The sequence below is a fragment of the Peromyscus eremicus genome, chromosome 2, assembly GCF_949786415.1.
Source record: "Peromyscus eremicus chromosome 2, PerEre_H2_v1, whole genome shotgun sequence".
Taxonomy (NCBI): Eukaryota; Metazoa; Chordata; class Mammalia; order Rodentia; family Cricetidae; genus Peromyscus; species Peromyscus eremicus.
In genome coordinates, this window is record NC_081417.1 from 149,699,865 (window position 1) to 149,723,152 (window position 23,288).

General features: G+C 50.4%; 1 protein-coding gene across 1 annotated transcript in view; it reads right to left on the reverse strand.

Moving 5' to 3' along the window:
• The window catches only part of Vwa5b1 (von Willebrand factor A domain containing 5B1), a 52,296-nt gene extending 35,911 nt beyond the window's left edge, over nt 1–16,385 (reverse strand). Inside the window, exons 1-6 of the mRNA XM_059255271.1 lie at nt 16,216–16,385; nt 7,655–7,822; nt 5,602–5,745; nt 3,753–4,023; nt 1,040–1,185; nt 69–200 (exon numbers count right to left, since the gene is read on the reverse strand). Coding sequence (XP_059111254.1) covers nt 69–200; nt 1,040–1,185; nt 3,753–4,023; nt 5,602–5,745; nt 7,655–7,793 — 832 coding nt within the window. The 5' untranslated portion in view covers nt 7,794–7,822; nt 16,216–16,385. The remainder of the gene's footprint in view (nt 1–68; nt 201–1,039; nt 1,186–3,752; nt 4,024–5,601; nt 5,746–7,654; nt 7,823–16,215) is intronic.
• Between the last annotated feature and the right edge of the window lie 6,903 nt (nt 16,386–23,288).

Sequence of the window (23,288 nt, forward strand, 5' to 3'; positions counted from 1 at the left end):
CACCCCAGTTCTTGCCCTAACTAGATGTCTTCCACAGGGGCAGCAGAGCCCCTTGTGGGGTACCATACCACTGGGGTGGAGAAGGATCTCCACGGGCCGGTCAAAGGTGTGTTTGTTGGCCAAGGTGATGATGATGCTCTTGGCTGAATGTGCAGATGGGGCAGCATCTGCACGGATTTCATGCGTGGGACTCTCCACCCCTGAGTGACACGGAGAGACAGGACAGAGGAGGGACAGGCTTAGGAGCACAAGAGAGAAAGGAGCTCAGAGGGGGACATGAGACCTAGGCTGGAGGTGATTGGCAGCCCAGCCCTAACATGGACTCTTGTCTTGGAATGTGAGCATGGATACCTTCCTCAGCTTCCCCACAGTGTAGACTGTCGTAGATGGTGCCCCGTGGTCCTTCCTTTCCTGACCACAGGATCTAGCTTGCTCTTGGGGCACAGGGTGTTCCCCAAATGCTGCTAAGCAACTTGAAAGAGCTCAATGCTCCATGGGTGGAACACTTTCGGTGGGTGCTCTTCGAGTGTATCTTGCATTACAATAAACACCCACTGATAAGAAACCACACCCTGTGCCCTTTAAAGCCCCAAGCTGGCTGGGAGAACCACCATCCAATCCAGTTCCTAGTCTTGGTTGCTTGTTGGAATTACACAGAGAATCTTACAATGGCCCATAACTGGGATGCCCCCCAGAACCTCTGGGGTGGGGGCGAGGCTGTAGTGGGGGTTTGAATATCCCCCAGAAGGGAAACAGAGCTCAGCTTTGCAGCCACGGCCTTCTGGAGAAGGCTGGGCTACCTCCCACTCTCTGAAAGGTATTTCCCCAGGGAAGTCACAGGGTAGGTAGGGCTGAGTTAACTCAAAAGCTGTCCTAGGAAAAGCTTGTCTATCCCTCTCTGAGTGGTTCAGCTTGACTTCTATCTGGGTTAGGTGGTCTCCATGACCTCTGCCTTGCCTCCCCCCAATCTCTCTGGAGGCTTTGGGCCCAAAGCCCCATTTCCTCTTAGTCTCTCTGTGCCTGGGTAGCTCCCTCTCACCTGCGAGCAGGCATGGCCCACGGATCTCCAGTTGAAAGTTGAATTCATATTCCATTGGGTTGGTCACCTCTGTATCCAGGAGAGTGGCCAGACACAGCCCATTCAAGGAGTCCATGGTCTGGATGCCGAAGCAGTGTGGGTCTTTGCTAGAAAGGTGTGTGGAGGGGGAGGGAGGAGGAAGAGGAAGATTGAGGAGAAAGGAGGAGGAGGAGGAAGGAGAGAAGAGGGGGAGGAGGAAGAGGCCCGGACAGAGGCAAGCATAAGACTATGAGTCTCAATAGCTCAGCCTCCTCCCAGCCCAGGACATCTGTCATCTCATTCAACCTGACTCCAGTGAGGGCTTGGATACAGAGAGAATTTATAACTGCTGCTGGGGAGTACCTGGGATGGGTCAAGACCCAGGCATGGGTTCCCAGTGCCTCAGCCCTCATCCTTCTCACCACAAACCCAGGAGCAGGACATCGGCACCCAACACTTCCCACGTGAGATCTGAGGCCCAGCGAACAGGCCACTCACCCACACGGGCCTTTGGTTAGGATTTGGCAGAGCTGGCTCAGGTTTGCCTGGTTCCGGTATGAAGTGACTAGTCACTTGTCACACTGGCTTGTGTCTATGATCGATCATGCATCTCAGTGACCCCCTTAATGATTTCACTCATTCTGTCCCTAAGCTCGGTCCATATGGCTGTCACTCACAGTCACACAGGGCCACCATTGCCGTGCATTCATTTCTTCCCTAGACTCACAATGTCACCACCAGCACTAATATCCTGGCTGTGTCTCCTTTGGTCTTATAAGGAACATTTCTTTGGGTCCCCAGGTAAAGGGCACCTGCCGAGCATAGTCAAACTGCTTTCCCGGTTCATAGTCAAATTCCCATTTTCCTGGTAGTGAATGGGAGCCCCCTCTTTCCCATGCCCTGGCAAACACTGTGTCAGCTGACTTTTTAATTTTCCTTGTGTCCGGTTTAGGCAGCCGTGAGGTTCATGGGAGGGGGGGCGGTTGATACAGATGTCTTAAGAGCGTAACTGTCAACTCTGTCAGTTGGAATGAGGGGCGAGCTCACCAGGGGTCTCTGGTCTACTTAAGTCTGGAATGTCCCAGTAAGATGCTGCCTTTCAAACCCACACTGTAGCCCCACGGGCAGTGCTTGTAAAGTGACTCATGGGCTGATGGTACCTGCCCAGGTCAGCTTTGCCACCTGCTCCTGGCGTCTTCAAGAGCTACATGATCTGTTCCGCCACCCTGTGAGCCCGGCTCCTCCTTCCACTCTGCTATAGCCACAACTGCCAATCAAACCCGCTGCAGCCTCGGGATCTCTGTGCGCTCTCTGTGCGCTCTCTGCCCCAGCGCCCCTCTAGAATGTATTTCCATCGCTTCCTGAGCACTAGAGCATTGATATGGCGAGTGTGAGGGTCTGGGTTCCATCCCCACAGCTCAGGAGGAGGGGGGAGGCGGAGAGGGGAAGCAGGAGGAGAGGGGGAGAGAGGAAGAGGAGGAGAAAGGAGGAGGAAGGAGAAGGAGGAAGAGGAGGAAGATCATACTGCTGTCTAATCCTGGTCTCTTCTATAAGACAGCAGCCACACCATCCTGTCCTCTTTGCAAGCCCCTCCCCCCACGCCCACCCCCACAGTTGCTTTCATAGACAGTGGCCTTAGGGCAGGTATTCACAGATAGTGGTCTCAGGGCAGGTACCTCTCAGGCCTTGGCACCCCCTCCCTTCCCACACTGTAGAAGGACGCCCCCTACAGCCCGGGCTATCCTAGCCTTGCAGCCTGTCATCTGTTCCCTGTGTCAGCTCCTCCCTAGAGCCCTGTCCTCACTGTCAGGCTGTCGATGAAGCATGGTCTGATCTCTGGATACCCAGGATCAGACGACCCCTTCCTCATCGTCTTAGCCCAAAGAACTTCCCGCACACCACAGTGTTTATGAAATTATGAAATGCATTCAAGTCACAGACAGAAAGACCCCTGTGACTGCTGCATGATAGTAATGATCTCTTCCCTTCAAATTTTTGTTGTTGTTTGGGGACAGGGTCTCACTGTGTAGTTCTGGCTGTTCTGGAACTCACAATGTAGACAAGGCTGACCTTGAACTCACAAAGATTCATCTGCCTGCCTCTGCCTCATGCATGCTGGGATTGAAGGTGCATGCTTGGGATTGAAGGTGCATGCTGGGATTGAAGGTGCATGCTGGGATTGAAGGTGCATGCTGGGATTGAAGGTGCATGCCACCACACCTGGCTCCCCTCCAAGTTTGTTTCTTTTTTGTTTGTTTTTGTTTTTTGAGACAGGGTTTCTCTGTGTAGCCCTGGCTGTCTTGGAACTCTATAGACCAGGCTGGCCTCGAACTCACAGAGATATGCCTGCCTCTGTCTCCCAAGTGCTGGGATTAAAGGTGGGTGCCACCACTGCCAGGCCCCTCCACGTCTCTAAACAGCATGAATCATGTTGTTCTATCCCTTCTCTATCCCTAGCACTCAGTTCTAGGGCTTACCATATAGTAAATACTTAAAAAAAAAATCCCTCTTACGTCCATTGAAACAACCCCTGGAAATTCTAAAGCCTTACACTTCTGCCAGTACCAAAATGGGCATATCCGGTAGATTGTTCAGGGGACTCTGAAATTAAAAAGTGCCAAAAGCCTCCCCTGCCCCTCCCTGTCTCCTTCCTTCTGCCCCTGACCAGGTTCTGGTCTGAGCAGGGCCTCCTTACCCTTGAGCCTGTTGGCTGGAGGAGTCAGGTCTGTGGGAGCAGAACTGAGGTACGGTCGGGGCACAGATAGCCGGTAGCATGACGCTCACAGCCCCACTGGGCAGCGTGGGGAGTTCCGAGGAGGTGCTGATGAAGATGGTGACATTCTCCATGGGAGCAATGGTCCCCAGGTTGACCACGAACAGAATCCGCTCCAGGTCCTCGTCCAAGACCACCTTTCCCGGTGCGCAGGAATGAGGGGCGATGGGAACCCCCTCTTGTGGAACGTTCCCTAAGTGCCAGGTTGGCGTCAGGTGCTGTGCAGACCTCGTCTCTGACCCCCTCTAGTCTTACTGTAAGGTAGCTTTAAGCAGCCCCCTTTTGCTGCTGGGGAAACTGAGGCCCACTACGGAGGGTTGGCTTGTCTAAGCTGCTCAGCCAATGATTAGCTCACTGTCTGGATTCTGTGCCCTCGTGGGTCTGACTGGAGGCTGTGGATTCCCATCAGAAGACTCAGGACCACAAAGAGCACCCCGCCACGGGATCACATGCCCACCTCACAAACCCCACAGACTCCAGCTGAAACCTCCCACTTCTGCTCAGGAGCTTTGTTTTCATCTGAAAGGCTCCAAGTCCCATCCATCACCTGCCCCTGCCCCCGCCCCCATAAGAGCCTTCCCAGTCCCCAGTCAGGACTCCCCGCCTCTTCTAACACCATCCTTTCCAAGCACAGCCACTTTTGATGTCCCATCATGGCCATTCCTGGGAACACTCTAGCAATTTTCCCCAGGTCATGAAAGATCACAACACACCCACCAGAAGGTGCCGTCATGAGTGCTAATTTAAAAATCAGTGTACATCTGGATGTTCACGTCAACACCTTCAGTTTCATCTGGATCCACGACAGCCAGCGGTCTGATTGGCTTACATTATGAACTACTTGGCCTGGGCCAAGCCGCCACCGTGCTGTGTGGCCTTGAGTCTGGCACTTAGTCTCTTTCTAAGCCTCAGCTTCCTCACTCAAAGGACTCACCAGCTGTGCTGCCAGAGCTTACTGCGCCCGAAGTTCTTGGTATGCATCATTTTAGCATTGAGTCGGTCTGATTATTCCATTTTACAGGTGTGTGTGTGTGTGTGTGTGTGTGTGTGTGTGTGTGTGTGTGTGTGAGCATGCATGCATACCTGTATACAGGTGCACACACCCATGAGTACATCAAGGCCAGAGGGGATGCTGGGTGCCTTCCTCTACTTCGCTTTCCACTATTCTCTTGAGGCAGGGTCTCTCACTGAACTTGGAGCTTAAAGATTTTTAGCTAAGCTGGCTCATCAGCAAGCGCCAGGGATACTCCCGTCTCTGTCTCTATCCCCATCCAGTGCTGGGGTCCTAAGTGCAGACAGACACACCCAGCTTTTTATTTGGATACTGGGGATTTGAACTCACGTCTCCATGCCCTATGCAGCCAGCTCTCTTACTATGCAGCCATCTCCCCAGCCCTCAGACAAGTCTTTTTTTTTTTTAATCTAAGCTCACATCGCTGGTGCAAACAGGATAGGAGCTGGCCCCTAATGTGACTCATCCTACCCCGCCTCTTCTGAGCCCGAATGATCTGTAACCTGCCCTTTTTGGATCCTCATCACACCTTGAATGTGAAAACAAGGACAATGGTCTGCTTTGGAGACAATGAAGCTGAGGTCCACGGGATTTATGATTGGCCCGAGGGCACACAATTCCAGCTCAGGATTCCTGGCTCTAGCTCAGCACCCTCACCATGATAGACCTTCACCATGCTGCCTTGCCATGTGCCTGAGACTCTGGCTCAGGCGGCCTCCGTCCAGGCCAGCCTCACCATGGTCTGTGGGGACTTCTTACCCGTGACGGTGGCAGATCGGATATCCAAGTGGCTTCTGTCCAGCTTGGCTTTGTCTTTGATCTGTATGGTCACAACACGATCGGCAATGACCGCCTCAAAACCAACCACTGTGGTGTACTCATCCATCGGGTACACAAAGAGACCTGGCAGAGTGGGGCCCAGCGTCACAGAGTGCTCAGCCCCACCCAACACACCCCGCTCCCAGAAGGGGGTCAGCCTTGGATCTGCCGGGGTTGTACTTGGATCTGTGGGTTGTACTCACTGCCCCCGAGAGGACAGAGCAGCCCCGGGCGGGGGCCAGCAGGTGAGGGCAACAGCAGGCAGTGTGAAAAAGTGCATCTGTGTCCAACCCCCACCAGCTTTTACTCTTGGATGTGTGAGCTTCTGGGGCCAGAAAGTCCGGTTTCCAAGGAAAATAACTTGGGCTGTCGTGTGGGCTGTGTCTGGGCCTAACAGTACAGGTCTGGGTGGTGAATTTGGTCCACGGCCACTGACTTGTCACTGGGACCACCAATGGCTGGGGCTGTGAAAGCGCTAGAGAAGGGTTCAAATGCAGGCCTTTCTTGTTTCCTAACCCCGCTACGTTGGACAGGACACTCCAAGTCTAGTATCCCCATCTACAGCAAGCCTCATGGCGCCATTTATTAAGCTGTGCATCACATAGTAGGTGTCACACATTTTTATATCCTTATTTTTCCTGAGGTTCTAGGGATTGAACCCAGGGCCTTTTACAGGCTAAGCAAGTGATCTACCGCTGATTACGTTCCCATCTCTCTTGTTATTTTTTACTTTGAGACAGGGTCTCGCTAAGTGGCCCAGGCTAGCCTTGAACTTGCTACATAGCCCAGCTAAATCTTGAATTTTTCAATCCTTTTGCCTTAGTCTCTGGAGTATCTGGGATTGCCAGCTAGCATCAATATGCCTGGCTACCTTTTTAGATTCTTCAGTGTGAAGAATATGCTAGTCCTAGAGGTCTTGTTGGTGTTTGGATTTGAATTCATTTGGGGTGTAGCCTGAGATTCTGCATTTCTGTTCAGCTTCTAAGCAGTGCTGAGCTTGAAGCATCGCTTAGAATTCATCTCCTCTCTAACATGGAAACAGCACAAGGGACCATGGTGAGACCTCCACAGACCCTGACTTCCTGTCCTCCAGAGTCTCAGTTTCCTTATCTATAAAATGGAACACTTGTCCGTCCCTCCTGCAAGAGGAAAGCTGAGGGGGCTATCTCAAAGACTTTCAGTATTGTCTCCAGGGACCCTAGGTAGGCCGTTTTCAGTCACCAGTTCTAGGCTCCCTTGAACAGAAGAGTAAGGTCTTTTGTTCAGCAGCCCAGGTCCCTGAGAAGAAAGTTCTCACGTGGGTTTCTTTTGGATAGTGTTGGCCCCCAGGGCAGCACTGAGGGCAGCACTCAGGGCAGAGTGTGGGGACAGGGCCTGGGAGAATGAGTTAGTCATTTGGAGGCTCCATCACCCTGAATAAGAAGGGGATCCAGGTCGGATGTGGCGGCACATGCCTGTAATCCAGCAATGAGCAGGTGAGGCAGGAGGATTGCTGCGGGTATGTGGCCAGCTGGGACTACGTAGTCTGTACCAGGCTAGCTAGAGCTATACAGTAACACCCTGTCTAAAAAACAAAACACCCAGCCAACCAGTCAAATAAGGAAGCAAACCAGAAAGGAGTTAGGGAGAGAATCCCGCCCACGGTTAACCCCTGGCTTGGGGGAAGGAGAGGTGTGTGGTGGCCAGCCCCTGTCCTTTACCCAGACTACTCCCCAGTGATGAGTCATAGCTACATTTCCACCCACCCGTTTCCTCTTCAGGTATTGTTACTTCATCTGCCCCTCCTTACAGAACCCAAATCTTGACTCTCCCTGCTTTCAACTCTCCTTCACTTTCAAAGCTGTGGGGCAGAGCTGGAAATCCCACTTGATAGAGAAGGGAGCAGACCAGAAAGGTCCCACACTTGCCCAGTGTCGGCCAGCTAGTAAACCACAGGACAAGCGCGTTCACTGTGGAGGAGGCGGTTCCGGGAAATCCACATGGTGTTGGTTACCTTGGAAGGGCTGAGCCTCCAGGTTGCCATAGGTGAGGGAGGCCGTCAGGCCCAGGGCATAGCCACTGACGTAGGAGGTGACGTCGGATGCCGTGAGAGGCAGGGCTGCCCCCGTGGCGCGGTTCAGCAAGCCGGGCATTCTGTTCGTTCCTCAGCTCAGCTCAGGGCCTGCAGGAGACAGGACAGGTGGGTACTGAGGAGAGGCCCACAACCCTCCAAGCCTAATCTCATTTGAGTGCCCTAAAAACTGGAGCCTCATGATCTTCATGTACCTTGGGGGGACTTCAGAGTTAGTGAGTGTCCTGAGAGAGTGGGACTTGGTCACTGGCATCTCACGTCACAGGTAGAAAAACTAAAACCTGATGGCGCTCACCCACCATTAGGGCCAGGGCTGAAATGGCTGATCAAACAATAAGGACTTACTTATCCCCAGGGTCTGTGGGTGGGTGGGTGGGAATGAGGGACTCCCTTCTCACCCCATCTCGTAAGTCTCCTGATCTCTGGAGCATCACATTTTTTTTTTCTCTGCAAAATGAAGGTATTGATTGGGACAGCTCTCTATGTGCTCTTCCTCTGGCTACAGAAAACCAACTCACTACAGTCAACACTTGGGTTGTTATGGGGTCTAAGTCACCAAAGACACCAAAATCAGGATAGTTGCCATCCTTCCCATGGGTCTTGCTATCCCCCATACCCAACCCATGGCTAGGGCTGGGACTTCTCTCAGGGAAAGCCCTTGACTCTATCCATGATCTTCCTTCTCTGTCACCAGCACACGGGTCCCAAGATGCCACCTCTACCTGGACTTTATCTCTTATTGGCATACTCTTCCTGGTGGGTGCCAGTGGCCAGTAGGCCCATTCCAGCACTCAAAGTGAGCACTGCCCATCACCCCTGCCACCCTCTTTTACCCACCAATGGCTACCAAAGCCCTTTGAATGCAAACCAATCCCCTTACAGTAGTCCAGGGCCGGTCCTCACCTAAGCCCCACCCCTCAGCAGTGCAGTTCAAACAGGCTGGCATCTCTGCGGCTTGCCCTCCTTCCCACAGTGTTTGCCACACTACCTGGAAGTCTGGCCTCACTCCCATCTTTTATCCAGGACCTTTCTCCTCCTCATCCTTCAGGATGGTAGAGGCCAGACTATCTCTGCCCAGCATCCTTCATCCCTCTCTCCATCCCATCTTTTCTCCTGTGTTATATTTCTATCAGTTCATCGGAGCACCGTTAGTCCTGCGAGGTTATTTCGTAACTGTTCTCTGTGCTTGGGTGTGGGGAGGATCTAATTTGTTCTCCATTGGCCTCTGGATGCCAGCTGAGTGAAAAGAGTAAAAATTGCTTCACCCTTTTAACATATAGACCTTCCGGGTGCTCAGTCTTCAGGGCCGTGAATGGAGATCTGATGGGTCTCTGAGGACCTCCCACATAGCCAGATACTTCTGAATGGTGGGGAGCAAAGGGAGTGGGATCCATGGAGGTGAGGGTCTCTCTGGGTTTTCCTCTCTATGTCTGAGCCAGGCAAAGCTTCCATGGCTCGTGACCTTTTGCCATCTGATGGCACTATTAAGTGCCGATTCCTCTGCCCCTTCTCAGGGAAGGTCGTGCTTCCTGTCTCAGTCCTGTTGATGTCCCCACTGAGACTGTCAGGTGCTCCCCCATGGCCGGGCCAGCGTCATCTTTTTAATTATCTTCTCCCTTGTGGCTGGAGCCCAGACAGCTCGTCTGGGCTTATCTGCTGACAGGCTGACTGATAAGTGGAGGCTAGAGCTGGGAGCACACTGCTGGTTCCAGCGTTTTGTTGTGTGTCTTGGTGGCCAGAGCAGAGGCCGACCTCTTGCAGGAGGCAAGCAAAGATGCCAGACTTCATTTCCTGTGTGAGCCACACACCCCCCATGTGGCCCTCCCTTCTTCTCTTCCAGTTACACTACTGTTCAGAATGTGGATGGGGGAAACCAGATGTGCAGTGAACTTGGACTTAAGCTTTGGTACATTCTGGGTAGAGTTTGACAAGGGCATCTTGTCCAGCCCACTCCTCCCACACTGTACCTCACACCCAGAGAGTGGGTGTGCGTGGAAGATTCTGCTAACCAAGACCAGGCTGACACTAAAAAGACCCACTGGATGCTGGCTCACAGTAAGGCCTATGATTGACAAATGGGACCTGTGAGATTAAAAGCTTCTGTACAGCAGAGGAAATAATTACATGAAGGGTTGGCCATCCATCTGACAGAGAGGGTTAATACATAGACTATATCCAGGACTCCAAACAACAAGAAATGAAATGAGTCAATGGATAAACGACTCAAGGAAATGAACTGCACTCGAAAGGTGGACTAAAATGGCGAAAACATTTAAAAAATGTTCAACTTCACTGGCCACCAGAGAAATGTAAAACATACTGAGAGTCCATCCCACCCATCAGAATGGCAGTCATGTAGAAAATGTGGTGCGTAGCATGGTAGAAAATTTTAAATTCATCAAGAAGGAGGAAGTCACATCATTTGCAGGAGAATGGATGCAGCCAGGGATAATCACATTACAGAAACTAAGCCAGGCACAGAAAGACAGCTGCCACGTTTTCTTTCGCTTGTGGGTCGCAGGTCTTATGTTTATACACACAATCGTATATACGTATGTGCATATGCTCATTCATGTATTGTGAAAGCGAAGCAAAATTGTCAGTGGATGGCAAAGGGGACCAAGGGAAGGAAAAAAGGTGAGAAAAAGGAGGAACAGAAGTATGTAGGGTTCTCAGCAGTGTATACATGTACAAAAGCTTGAAAATAATAGATATATTTTTAAAAGAACCTCCTGGGAGAGGTAGACTTTAAGCCTCAAGGGCCCTTACTCATGCACGTTTTCCAGCGCTGATAAGTTTCTGCTATGTTCCAGATCTTCTATAGCCTCCGAGGAGCCGAAGATAAGACACGGCTTTATCTCAGAGAGTTTATAATCTTGTAACAGATGAAACTGGGGAGTCAAGAAGGCAGCAAATGACAGGGAGAATTTATTAAGCAGCGACAACGTACCAAGCATGCATATTGTCTCATCTACTCTTTGCAGAACTGATAAGGTGTTCATCTTTTGCTGACAGGACACTGAGGCCTGAAGAGAGACATGCTTGGCCCTAGGTGTAAGTCTGGTGGTATCTCAAACACATGCTGCCGCAATGGACGCCATGTCTGATGTTCTTTTGGAAGGAGCTGGGGTCATTGGAAAGCAATTATGTCGGATGTCCTTTCCCAGCCTGGGCCTGCAGTGGGCAGCAGGCTCTGGGAAATCCTGAGAGACAGGGGCAAACCCACCCACATGTCTCCAGGTCCATGTGTGAGAGACCCTGGTCCGGCCTGAAGATGGGATCCAGGATGGACTGGAAGTTCAGGGTGTGATAGTCAATTATCTTGATTAGGTTAATTTTAGGTGGGGGAAGACTCACCCTAAGAGTGGACGGCACCATTTCCCAAGTGTGGGTCTCAGAACAAACGAAAGGGAGAAAGCTGGCGTCACATGAGTACTCATGGTTTCTGTGAGTTCAAGGCCAGCCTGACCGACACAAACTTCTAGGCCAGCGAGGGCTAGTGAGGCCCTGTCTCAAAACAAAATTTTTAAGAGAGGCCGAGGAAGGCAGGAAGAAGGGTTTTAGGGAAGGGATGTTCTGAGTTATCATTTGTTTGCTGTTTCATGTTCCCTGAGAGGCAGATGGAATAATGGGAATGGCATGGGGTGCTAGACCAGTTTTCTCTGGATCTCATGCTGGATGAGATCCCTGTATGAATGCTGTGTGGTTTTCTAGGGCATCAAAAGTGGCCTTTGGTGGCTTAGAAATGCTGGAGCTCAAAGGATGGCCTTCTGCCTGGTCGGGACATGATTTGTGTTTATGCCTGGTTCAATAAATATTTATAAAGTTAAAATGAATGACGAGTGTCAGCGGCCGCAAGGACACTAAAGGACACTGGTGCTGGGTTCCTGTGGGGAACAAGGAGGTGTGACTATAGACACTAGTGCAAGAGACAGATGTAAGACTGCACATCTGGAGTCTGACTCGTTCTCGTCACCTCCACAGCCACCACGCCATGGCTCAATGGGGCAGTCAGAACAATCCTCTGAAGGTAAGGGCCCGGTCGTGTGACTGCCGTGGTTCAAATCCCCTGATGTGCTCCATGGATCTTAAGACCCTTCAGACTAGTTTTCCTTTACCCACCCACCCCCAATCCCCGACCCTGGTTTCTTCTCTTCAGCTCTTCTGTCTCAGGTCCTTTGCACCAGCTGCCTCCATACCCAGAAACAGTCTTCTCCTGGATGTCTACACGACTCGCTCCCCTTCAGGCCTCTGCTCAGGCAGGCACATACTCAGAGAAGCCCCTTTCCTGCTTCATTTAGTCTTGCAGCCCCTCTGTCTACCTTTCCCTCCAGGACTCCCTTGACTTTCTCTTTGTATTTCTGTAGCAGTCTCACAGGCACATTACAGATAAATGGTTATTCTGGCTATTATTTAGCATTCATTTCCCCTCCATAGGGCAGGGTAGAGCCTGGTTTTCTCATTGCTGAATCCCAAGCCCCTTGAACCAGCCTTGTACTGATAAGGCAGTAAGGAAATACTCATTATGAATTCATCCTCAATCCCAATCCCAAACTGGCCATTGGGTCTCCTGAGGGAGAGAAGTGGCTACCAGATTCCTCTGTGACTCCTCTGAGGAACCCTTGAGGCTTAAATCGTTAAGTTCCATTCCAGTGTGCGTCACCAAGTCCCTAAACCTCCCTTTCCTCCTGCAGCAAGGCCCCACTCTCTTGTAACAGCCTACTGTTTCCTAGAGAGGATGCTTGGTCACTCTAGGTCCCCGGACCAGCTCCCGGTCATGGCCCATCTCATTGTGTCTCTCACAGTCTCACTACAACCACTAGTCCTTGCATCCCATTCAGCTCCTGGGACTCTGCATCTTGGGTTAGGATGTACCTAACCTGTACTCTCTGCAGGATGGGCTGCTGACTCCCTGGGCTGGTACCTCAGGGGTAGCAGGAGAAGGAGGCCTTTCTTGGTCCCCCATACTGTTCTGAGAACACCACTCTTGTGTCCTGAAAAAAAAAAGCTCTCTGAGGGAGCCCTGGTGCCTTTTAGCTACCCTCTCTTTCTATCGTTTTCTGTGTCCGAGGTTCCGATCACACATTCCGTAGCCTTACACAGAGCCTCTCTTTCCAGCTCTGCTGACATCTTGGCTTCATCAGCATCTCTGGGGACAATGCATCTGCTCCTGCATTTCATCCTGACCCAGCATCCTTTGCTCCTTTCTTGCTCTCTCTCCATCTCCACTCGCACACCCTCAGCTTCAGACCCCACTGGTGATGGCTCTGTGGTACTGCTCACAACTTCCCATGTAGAGTCTCTTCCTTAGTGCACACACCTGCTCAAACGTGTATTTGGTTCATCTTGTTGAATGTGCCTCTGCGCTCTTCCGGAGTGTGATTCTATGAGGGTGGGATTTTGTTTTACCTTATTTGCTGTTGTCTCTGTTACCTAGAGAGCAGTGTCGGCACACAGCAGATGCTCGGTGAATGGATGAATCCCACTCCAAGTGCCTTCAACACATAATTTGGCAACATGTATTAGAGGCACCTACTCTTTCCATCATTCCTTAAAATCTCTTATTATGTTTCATTTTCCGTGTGTGTGCATGACGCAGCACGCCCGTGCAAGTCAGGGAACAACCTGAGGGAGTCGATTCTCTCCTCCCACCATGTGGGTTCCAGGAATCAAACTCAGGTGGTCCGGTTTGGCGGTCAACACCTTTTCCCTCTCTTGCTGGCCCCTTTCTATCCCTCCTTTATAGACAAAGCACCAAGGTTCAGAGAGGTAAGAGGACTTGTTCGAGATCCCACAGCTGGGAAGTGATGGTGCTTGGAGCTGAGCCCAAGCAGCCGGGCTGTGGAGTCCACATGCTTAACTGTGAGGTTACACTGCTCTCTGCAGTGAGCTTTCCTCTAAGCCATGATGTGTCTACATGCTTAACCGTGAGGATACACTGCTCTCTGTAGTGAGCTTTCCCCTTAGCCATGGTGTGTCTACATGCTTAACTGTGAGGTTACACTGCTCTCTGCAGTAAGCTTTCCTCTAAGCCGTGGTGTGTCCACATGCTTAACCATGAGGATACACTGCTCTCTGTAGTGAGCTTTCCCCTTAGCCATGGTGTGTCTACATGCTTAACCGTGAGGTTACACTGCTCTCTGTAGTGAGCTTTCCTCTTAGCCGTGGTGTGTCCACATGCTTAACCATGAGGATACACTGCTCTCTGCAGTGAGCTTTCCTCTAAGCCATGATGTGTCTACATGCTTAACCGTGAGATTACACTGCTCTCTGTAGTGAGCTTTCCTCTAAGTCTTGGTGTGTCTACCTGAGGGTTCTCTTGCCTCCACCTCTACCCAACCCTGCTGCTTCATTGCTGTCCTCTGGACCACCTCTATAACCTCCTAAGTGGTCCTTTAATCCAGCCATTTTCTTTTGGATCCTCGTTATCACCACACACGTGAGTGTGTGCTTACACACATGCACACGCATCTCCATTTCTCCTGAATCGGCTTCCATTGCCTTTGTCCAACCTGGAACATTCTTTAAGGCCTTCCGTCTGGGCCCACCTCTCTGACCAGTGTCACCTCCAGCCAAGTCCTGTATATCAACCTTCCTCCAGACACTCTGACCTCCCTGCAGCCCAAACAGGCTGGGATTTTTTTGCCACCCTGGAGCCTTTTTCTGGGACAATTCTCTGCCTTTCGAAGTCCCATTCATCATGCAAGGCCTATTCTCCCAACCCCTCCTCCAATGGTGTGTGTGGTGTGTGTGTGTGATGTATGTGTACGTGCATGTTCATGTATGTGTGTGTCTGTATGGAGTGTGTGTGTGTGTGTGTGTGTGTGTGTGTGTGTATCTTTATGGAATATGTGTGTGTGTGTGTCTATATATGGTGTGTGTATGTATTTATGGAGTGTATGTGTTTCTGTATGAAGTGTGTGTATCTGCATGGGTGTGTGTATGTGTGTGTGAGGGAGAGTGCAGGTGTTTGTTTGGAGCATGTGTGTATGTATTTGTGCATATCTATATTGAATATGTGTATATGTATCTATATGGTGTGTGTATGTGTGTGTGTTTGTGTCTGTGTCTGTGTGTAAGTGTGTGTGGAGTGTATTGTGCAGGTCCATGTTCATGTGTGTGGAGGCCAGAGTCAACCCCAGGTATTGTACCCAAGGCCCACCTTCTACCTTATTTTTTTGAGACAAGGTCTCTCACTGTTAACTGGAGCTAACTGATTTGACTAGATGGCTGACCAGCAAGCCCCAGGGACTCGTCTGTCTGTACTCCCTCAGCACTGGGACTGCAAATGTACACCACCATGCTTGGACATTTCCTTACACGGGTTCGAGGAATCAAAACTAGGTCCTCCTAATCACATGGCACTCTTGTCCATCTGATATTGTCTCTCCATGGCTTCCATATCCATGGTCCCTCGTCTATCACATTCCATATCAAGGCACAGCAACCATCCATCCATCATGTACAGGCTGATGAGTTATCTTGAGAGCATTGGCTGTAACCTCTTTGCCTCTGGTCCCAGTGTCCTCTGTCAAACTTGGTTCAAAGAAAGAACTCTCAGAGGGGTACCTTAAAGGCCCTCTGTGCTGACGGACACTATTAGGGTTCATATCTAGGCACCACTTTACAAGTTCAAGCCTAGTATGTCACAGCTCTCCAGAGGCCAACCTTGATGGGCACCACCTTGCCCCCTCACCCCCCACCCCCATTCTACAGCCCATTGTCCCTGTCCTAAGCTGCTTCTCAGTTTGTGCCGAGGATGGGAAAAGCAACAGGGACAGAAAGGAGCAGGTAGAAGATTTCTGGAATCTGAATTTCCAGCTCTCACAGGCAGGATGGGGAGTGCCTACATCAGGGCTCCTGGGGCCCAGGGGTGTCCACACTCTCTTGCTAGGGGACTTTGACACTTTAAAAAAGAGATTTAGAAAGGGCTGGGGCTGTAGCACTTGCCCAGCATGTGCGCAGGACCTTTTGATTCCTGGCACTGTCCAAAAAGAAAAAAAGAGAGCATGAAGGCAGGAACCTACCTGAGTGTGGCTGGGTCTGTGTTCAGAGCAGTGCTGGAGCCCTGCTGGGTGTTAGAGCCCAGGGAGCTGCTAACAAAGTAACAGGCCCAACAGCTCTGCTGTTCTGATACTGTGTGTCTTGAATATCTGACTCAACGCTCTGGGTCTTAGTTTTCTCCATACATGCAGAGTAGAGAAGTTCCCACAGATCTCTGCTGATCAGAGCTCTGATCAGGGTCTCATGTTGGGAATGAAATGTTTAACTGATAGCAGCTCAATCCATTGCTGTCTCAGATATGGCCGTTTGGCTCTATCCTGGCATTCTGGAAGCCTCACACCCCCAACCTGGCCAGATCCCCCCCACCCAGATCGTGTTCCAAAGGGGTGGAGTCCTTTGACTGAGTGGACTCAGTCGGGCTAGTACTAGACAGAGTACAAACTCATCACTTGAGTCTGGGCTTAGTGCAACCCTCTTACCTCAGTCCGGGGGCCTATTCCTTCTGTTACCCCTAGAAAGTCCTTTCACTTCTTTAGGGAGCTCAAGCCCCAACCACAGACTGGCAACCCAATCCTTCTATCAAAGTGGACCACAGTCAGTGTGTTCCCAGAGTCTGAGTCAATTGTACCAGGCTTCTAGAATTTTAGGGTTCTCACATTCTGGTTTCCAGGCTCTAAGCTTCCCTATTCCAGGATCACACATCCATGTGTCAGATCTACTGCATTTATCTCATCTTACAGCTCACCAAGACCTCCCACCATTACTCTGGGCTCCATCTTCTGGTGTTGCTGGCTTAACCTGGGCCCTAGAGGGAATCTTAGTCACTTTCAAGGCCCAGCACCAAGGCTCCTATCTACACAGAGCCCTCCAAGTCCTTCTTGCAGAGAGAACCAGCAATTCTCATGTCTTGTATTTCATTTGGATGTGCTGTGTTTTGTCAGCAGAAGCACACGCATGCCCACTGAATGCTAGAGTCTGTGCCAGGCTTAGCGGACAGCCAGTCAAGACAGACATGGCCCTTGTTCTCATACTTTGTGTCCTCTTCCTCAGTCACCCAACCAGGACCCATTCCCCTAGAACTGGAGGCAGGGACTCTGTCTACAGGCACAGGCAGGGATTTTCTGGACAGGATCCCAACAGCATGAGAAATAATTGCAAGCACTGGCCAACAGAATTATACAAAACAATCAACAGAGACAACCTACATGAAGGGAAAACGTCTTTGCCAGCTACACACCAGACAGGAAAATTAATATCTAGATATGTAAAGAACTGAAGAAATAAATGCTAAAAACTAAATGAGACAATCAGTACTCAGGCTAATGAACTGAACAGACAGTTCTCATGAGGAGAAACACAAATGGCCAATAAACAGTTGAAGACGTATTCAACACTCTTAGTTACCAGGGAAATGCAAATTAAAACTGTTCTGAGACCGACTCACTCTAGTCAGAATGGTTGTCGTCAAAAGGACAAACGACAGCAAACACTGGTGAGGATGTGAAGAGAGAAAAACCCTTCATGGCTTCTGGGAATAGAAACCCACATAGCCACCATGGAAATCAATACAGAGTGTCCTCAAAAAAAAAAAAGAAAGAAAGAAAGAAAGAAAAGGAAAGGAAAAACAGAATTATGTATCATACAACCCAGCCACGCTATTCCTGAGTATTCCCCTGAAGGACTCCGGGTTAAAACATCACAGAGACACTTGCACACCCATATTGATCACTACGCTGTTCATACCAGCTAGGAAATGACACCAGCCTGGATCTCCATCGATAGATGAATGGATAAAGAAAATGTGGTACATAGTCATAGCAGATGTTATGCAGCTATAAAGAAAAGTGAAATCATGACATCTGTAGGAAAATGGGTGGAGCAGAAAATCATGATGTTAAGTGAAGTAACCAGACTCAGAAAGACAAACACCTCATCTTCTCACATATGCAGAACCTAGATTTAAAGTTACATATAGGTGTAGGGTCTGCATGCATGTGTGGAGGTCATGAAACCAGAAAGGGGATTATGACAGGTGCGAAGAGATCTTCATGGAGGTGGGAAATGGAGTGTAATGGAATATCCATGGAATATGAAAGGACCAAGAAGCTGGATATGGGGAGAGTGCATCAGAAGCAGTGGGAGAGGGGAACTAGTGGGGGGCCTTCAAGGGCCAGCCTTAAAGACCTCTCGGGGTCCAAAGGAGAAACTACAATAGGCGAGGAAAAAACTAATATCTGATGGTGAAGGAATGAATCTGCTCACACAATGATCCTTCTCTGCATGTCTATTCTCTCTTTTCTCTCTCTCTCTCTCTCTCTCTCTCTCTCTCTCTCTCTCTCTCTCTCGCCATTTTATGATGGCTGAATTTCTCACTGCATAATCCTGCCCCCACAATAGCTGGTGATAATAGCTCCTGACAGGGAACAGTGAGGACAAAGTATACCAACACATCTGCGTGAAGAAGCCTAGATGCAGCCCATTACTTTGTATGTGAACCTACCAAATTAAATAGTAAAACGATGCCTGTCTTTCACCTCAATGTGGACCAGTAGTTGATACTGAATAGTGAGCGGGCAGGATGTGGTATCACACGCCTGTAATCCCAATTCTTTGGAGACAAAGGAGGACAGACCTTAGTTTGAGGCCAGCCTGAACCGTATACCAAGACACCATAGTGAACAAACAATAAATGGATGTCATGTACTCTCTCTGTGGATGAGTGGAGAGGATAGACTGCATTATCAAGGGATGAGACTAAGGTGTTGGCTGTGAGCTCATCTATAATAGTAGAGAACATTTTCTCTTGAAGCCCAAAGCTTAGGACCCTATCCCAGAGGCATCTGTAGACTTCCTTGGAGAAATGATCAAAACAGAAAAATGCCCAGCCTTTCTGTCCTTGGTGTCCTCCCACTTGCTTGGGAGCATGGAGTCTGGCCAGTGCTGATGTCCAGGACAGTCATCTCCAAGGAGGCAGGGGCCCAGGCTGTCCACACTTGCTGAACTTTCTGGATAAGAGGGAGTGACCTGCTGGAGAAGGGACAAACGAGCAGGCGACATCTGAAAACTCCAGAAGAAAGAGGGTCTCCATTGACTTTCTTAGCTACTTGGGGGTGTGGCTTAGGTGCAGATGTGGCTAGCTGGCAGGTGGCCTGCTCCCTGGGGCCTCAGAAAGGTGGCAGTGCTGAAGTCTTCTCAAACAAGACCACATGTTGTTAGGAAAATTGGATTCTGTCTCCACAAATCCAGCTTAAGCCGCCCTTCAGCTGTGCCTTTAAAGGTGAACTTACCCACCCCGGCCCCGCCCAGCTGCCAGCATCCCTGGAGCCCTGTGGAAAGTCACTAAATGGATTCTTACGTGGCTTCCAGCCTTGTCCCTGTCTCTAGCCCATGCCGACCTGCCTGTGGAGAAGTGCATAGGATGATGGACAGAGGAAGGGCTATTCTGAAATTGCCCTTTAGAGGTGGCCTTTTGCACTAGTATGCTAAAGAAAATAGAGTCATCACTGACCTGTGTCCCTCTCCAAACACCTCTGCATGATGTAGAAAAACAGACAAGAGAGCTGATTTCTACTCCTGGAATCTTACTTTATCTCCATGTCTACCACTCCCCAGCTGCGAGTATCTTTGAAATTCAGTATCTCTACTCCACGCAACGGTGAGGTGGCAGGGCTACGGGGAGGATGCAGGAGAGAGGCTGTGCATAGTATGCTCACTTAGCTTTGGTCCCCAGCCGTGGCTGGCTACTGCTTTATCGCTTCTTTTCTTAGGATGCTCTCTCACTCACTCACCCCCCAACTTAGACTCTACCTGGGCCCCTGAACTTCTGGCACTTCCTATGGTGACCCTGATCACCCATAGTTCCCCACCCCTGATCTGCACCCAGGCATCCCAGGGCTCCTGACTACATGTGTTGGCATCAGAACATGTTCATTGTCTTAGCTTCCCTCTGAGATCTTAGGTCAATTAGTGACAAGCTGTGAGGCCTCTCTCCACCACAGGCTGCCCGTTCAAATGGCACAGGGAGGCCATCTGGGTGTCAGAGAACACTGGACAGACAGTAAAAGCCACCAGGCCTGAGTGCCAGCTCTGCCACGCACTCAGTATAGACCCCAGACTGGGACTCCTGCTATTACACAAACGGCCTTGACCAGGCCTCTTGGGGCCACACACAGCATAGAGGGTGGGCCGTGGAGATTGGAGGGTTACAGGTTTAGGGTCTTCTTTGCCTAATATTTCTAGAAGTGTGAGACCTAGGGGTAGGAACCAGAGATGCCATTGTCTGTGTCTTTCCAGCGTACAGAATAGTGCCTGAAAAAGTTAAAAAAAATGAAACAATGATACACAGGCACGATGCCAGATGTAACCCTGAATACTTTCCATGAGGAGACGTGGGTAATCCTCAGGCCAAGCCAGGAAAGCAGGCCTGGCTACTATCCTACCACCCCCATTTTTCAGGCAAGGAAATTGAGACCTGGAGTGGTTCTATCCCCTGCCGAAGGTGGCACTCCCTTGGATGGTGGGGCTCTGGCTTGGGTGGTCACTGAACCATATCACCCTTCAGTGCTTGTTTACAGAATGAGTGAATGAGTGACGTGGACAGGATGACCCCATCGAGCTGTGCCCAGGCCAGATGACAGCTAATAGGAGAGCAAATGCCATGCTTTCTTCCTTAACGGGCAGTCCAGGGTCTGAGGGACTTTTGGAGACACAGCACAGGTCAGGCCAGAAGTCACGACCTGTGTTGCGTCCTCACCACCCTGACCTTTTGAGGAACTGCTTGTTCACTACTTAGTCTTTTTGTCAGATTGGGGGGAGTTTCGGAAGGGCCCTCTATTTTTATAAGGCAGATCATCTCTTTTCAAGGGAGGAAACGGATACCAGAGAGGTTAAGGAAGCCTCCAGGTCACACAGCCACATGGTGATAGAGGCAGGATTTGAACCCAAGTTTGGGAACCTACTGTTTGGACCATGGCCCCCTGCTGCTCGCAGCCTTCAACCAGTTCACTTCTCATGGCTCAGTAAGTGTCCCTGCAGCCAGCTTGCTCTTACTCAGATTTCACTTGATTCTGGGTGTCCCCGCGGGATTCCTTGTCACCCTGGTTCCCGTCCTTGGGGTGCAGTGAAGGTTTCTAACGTGCAGGTCAGCCTCATTGCTCTCCTCCTGCAGTCAGCACTAGGCACGTGACCTCTATGGGAGAGTGACTGAATGAAAGGGAGGGGGAAGTCTCCACATCGCTCTCCCCAGGCGCTGGCACCAAGCTGCCAGAGAACCAACCTGGGACATGGTCTGCTGTGCCCCTTGGCTCCTGTGAGCCCTCATAAAGTTAATAAGTCACAGGTGGGAGTCACTGTCTTTGGGATGCTGAGTGCCCTCCGTGCCAACTAGGCTTATAAAAACAGGATTTGTGGATTCAGAGGCCCTCCCCGCCAGATTCCAAACAGACTGCTGCTATGGGGTCAGTGTGCCTGGATTATCACCTGGTTCCTTGGGACTCTCTAAATGTGAGCATCACTTTGTTATGATTTAGAGATGATTGGAGTAAATATAAGAGAAGTTAAGAAACCCACCTGGGTCAGGGGGCTAGTAGGAGGTGATGATGTGGGAACAGAACCCTGGCAGCGCCATGTCCCTGTGTTTCCTATGATGTCATAGCAACACCCAGAGAGAGGGGATCCCTTAGCCACCTGAGAAAGCCTTCTCTTTGAGAGGCCCAGATACCAACTGAAGGTGTTAGCAATGGAAACTAAGCCAAGCAGCGTCCTAGGTGAGAGAGGAGGCAGCTGGCTCAGTCGGCCTGGAGGCCAAAAGCTCTGCCTTAGATCCCCGAAGGGTTTCAGCTTGAAGCCAGGCTCTGGTGTGTGCCATCCAGTGATGTGGCACATTACTTCACTTGGCTCAGCCTTTGTTTTCTGACCTGTGGGAAGGGCACAGTACTCAAGCCTGCTGCCCGGTGCCGTCAGGCAGAAGTGCAACAGGCCTGGGATGCACTGCACACATTGACCAGCTCACGGTTTTTTGTTTTTTGTTTTGGTATTTGCTATATAGTGCAGGCTGGCCTCGAACTCATGATCAGCCCTCCTGCCCTATTATTTTGAGTGCTGGGATGGGAGGTGTGCACCTCCACACCCAGAGTTTTGGCTGACTTTTAAAGGCATGTTGGTGGCTTCTTCCTGTGTAGGGGTCATAGGAGGACATGGCCAAGGCAGCCAAGCTCAGACCTCTAAAAGGGCTTGTGCGTGATCTCTTCAACACGGACTACCTCAGAAAAACCTCCGGTGGCTTAAAAAAGTAGAAATGATGTAATTAAAAGTTGTCCAGGGAGCTTTTACCTTGTGACCAATTAACATTTTCAAATTCAGTAGTGAGTCATCAGGGTACCGCTGTTCATTCATTCATACCTCATGCAATTTGTACTCAAGGCACTTCCTCATCCATAAATGTTAAAGTGCTATGATCCAGGAGAGAGAAAAAACAAGAGACAAAAGCCAGCAGCCCTGTGACCTATCTTAAGGGTCAGGGGACCTGGGCTCAGATGGGATGCAAAGGAGGGCTGAGTCTTCTGTTAAAGCTAATCTGCTGCCCTGCTAAGCTTAGATCTGCAAGGGGCTGGAGTTGGACTCCGCTGGAAGTCTCATTGCTGATTAGAGCTGAGAGCCAGTGGCTGGGGTTGCTATAGGGAGCTAAGATTCTGGAAACGGCTCTTCCAGGTTAATCTCTCCATTCTGCCCGATGTCCTGTGAGTGTTCTGACAGGCTTCCATGCTCTTGTGGTTAAACCTACAATGATCCGCATGCTGCTGAGCAGATCTGGACTTTCCTTGTCATAGAGACAGGGCAGGCTGCACGCCCCTGCCCCCTTGAAAACCTGAGGTATATCTTGCTTCAACCCGTGAGCTATGCAGAAGTGAACTCCTTCCCTTCTGGACTAGAGGCTTTGAAAGCCAGTGTGTGCTGAGCGGTGTCCTGTTTCCTGCCATAGCAACCTTGGAAGCACGTGTGGAGGAGTGATGGCATTCCATGATGACATGTGACCTGCTTTGGACATGTGGCATGAACATGTGCTTATTCTTACTGCAGCATAATCAAACCTGGCTAGTGAAGCCATGAATGTTCCGATCTGCAAGTGATGGTCAGGGGCAGAAGCCACAATACCAGGAGACTAAGGTGTGGCAGAAGAGGACACTGACCAGTGGGCTCACTATGATATAAACTCCACAAAGACAGAGCTTTTATTTGTTTTCAACAGTGTTCAGGAGAGTGGCTAGCACCCGGTGGGTGCTCATTAGATGCTGAATGAATGGACAGAGGACCTGAGGTGAGGTGTAGTAGTAGCCCACATGAAAGCAATCAGCCCAATAGACAAAAGTGCCTGATTCCGGGGACAGTTCACAGTTCCCTGCTCATCCATTCACTTACTCAACTCACAGGGGCTGAAACACAGACTGCAGAAGGGCTCTGTACCTCCCCCAGCCCCTCCCCCAATAACCGGATCAGACTTGAATCCACTTAAAACAGTGACCAGGTTTCACGGGAAATGGTGAAGAACGTTTTC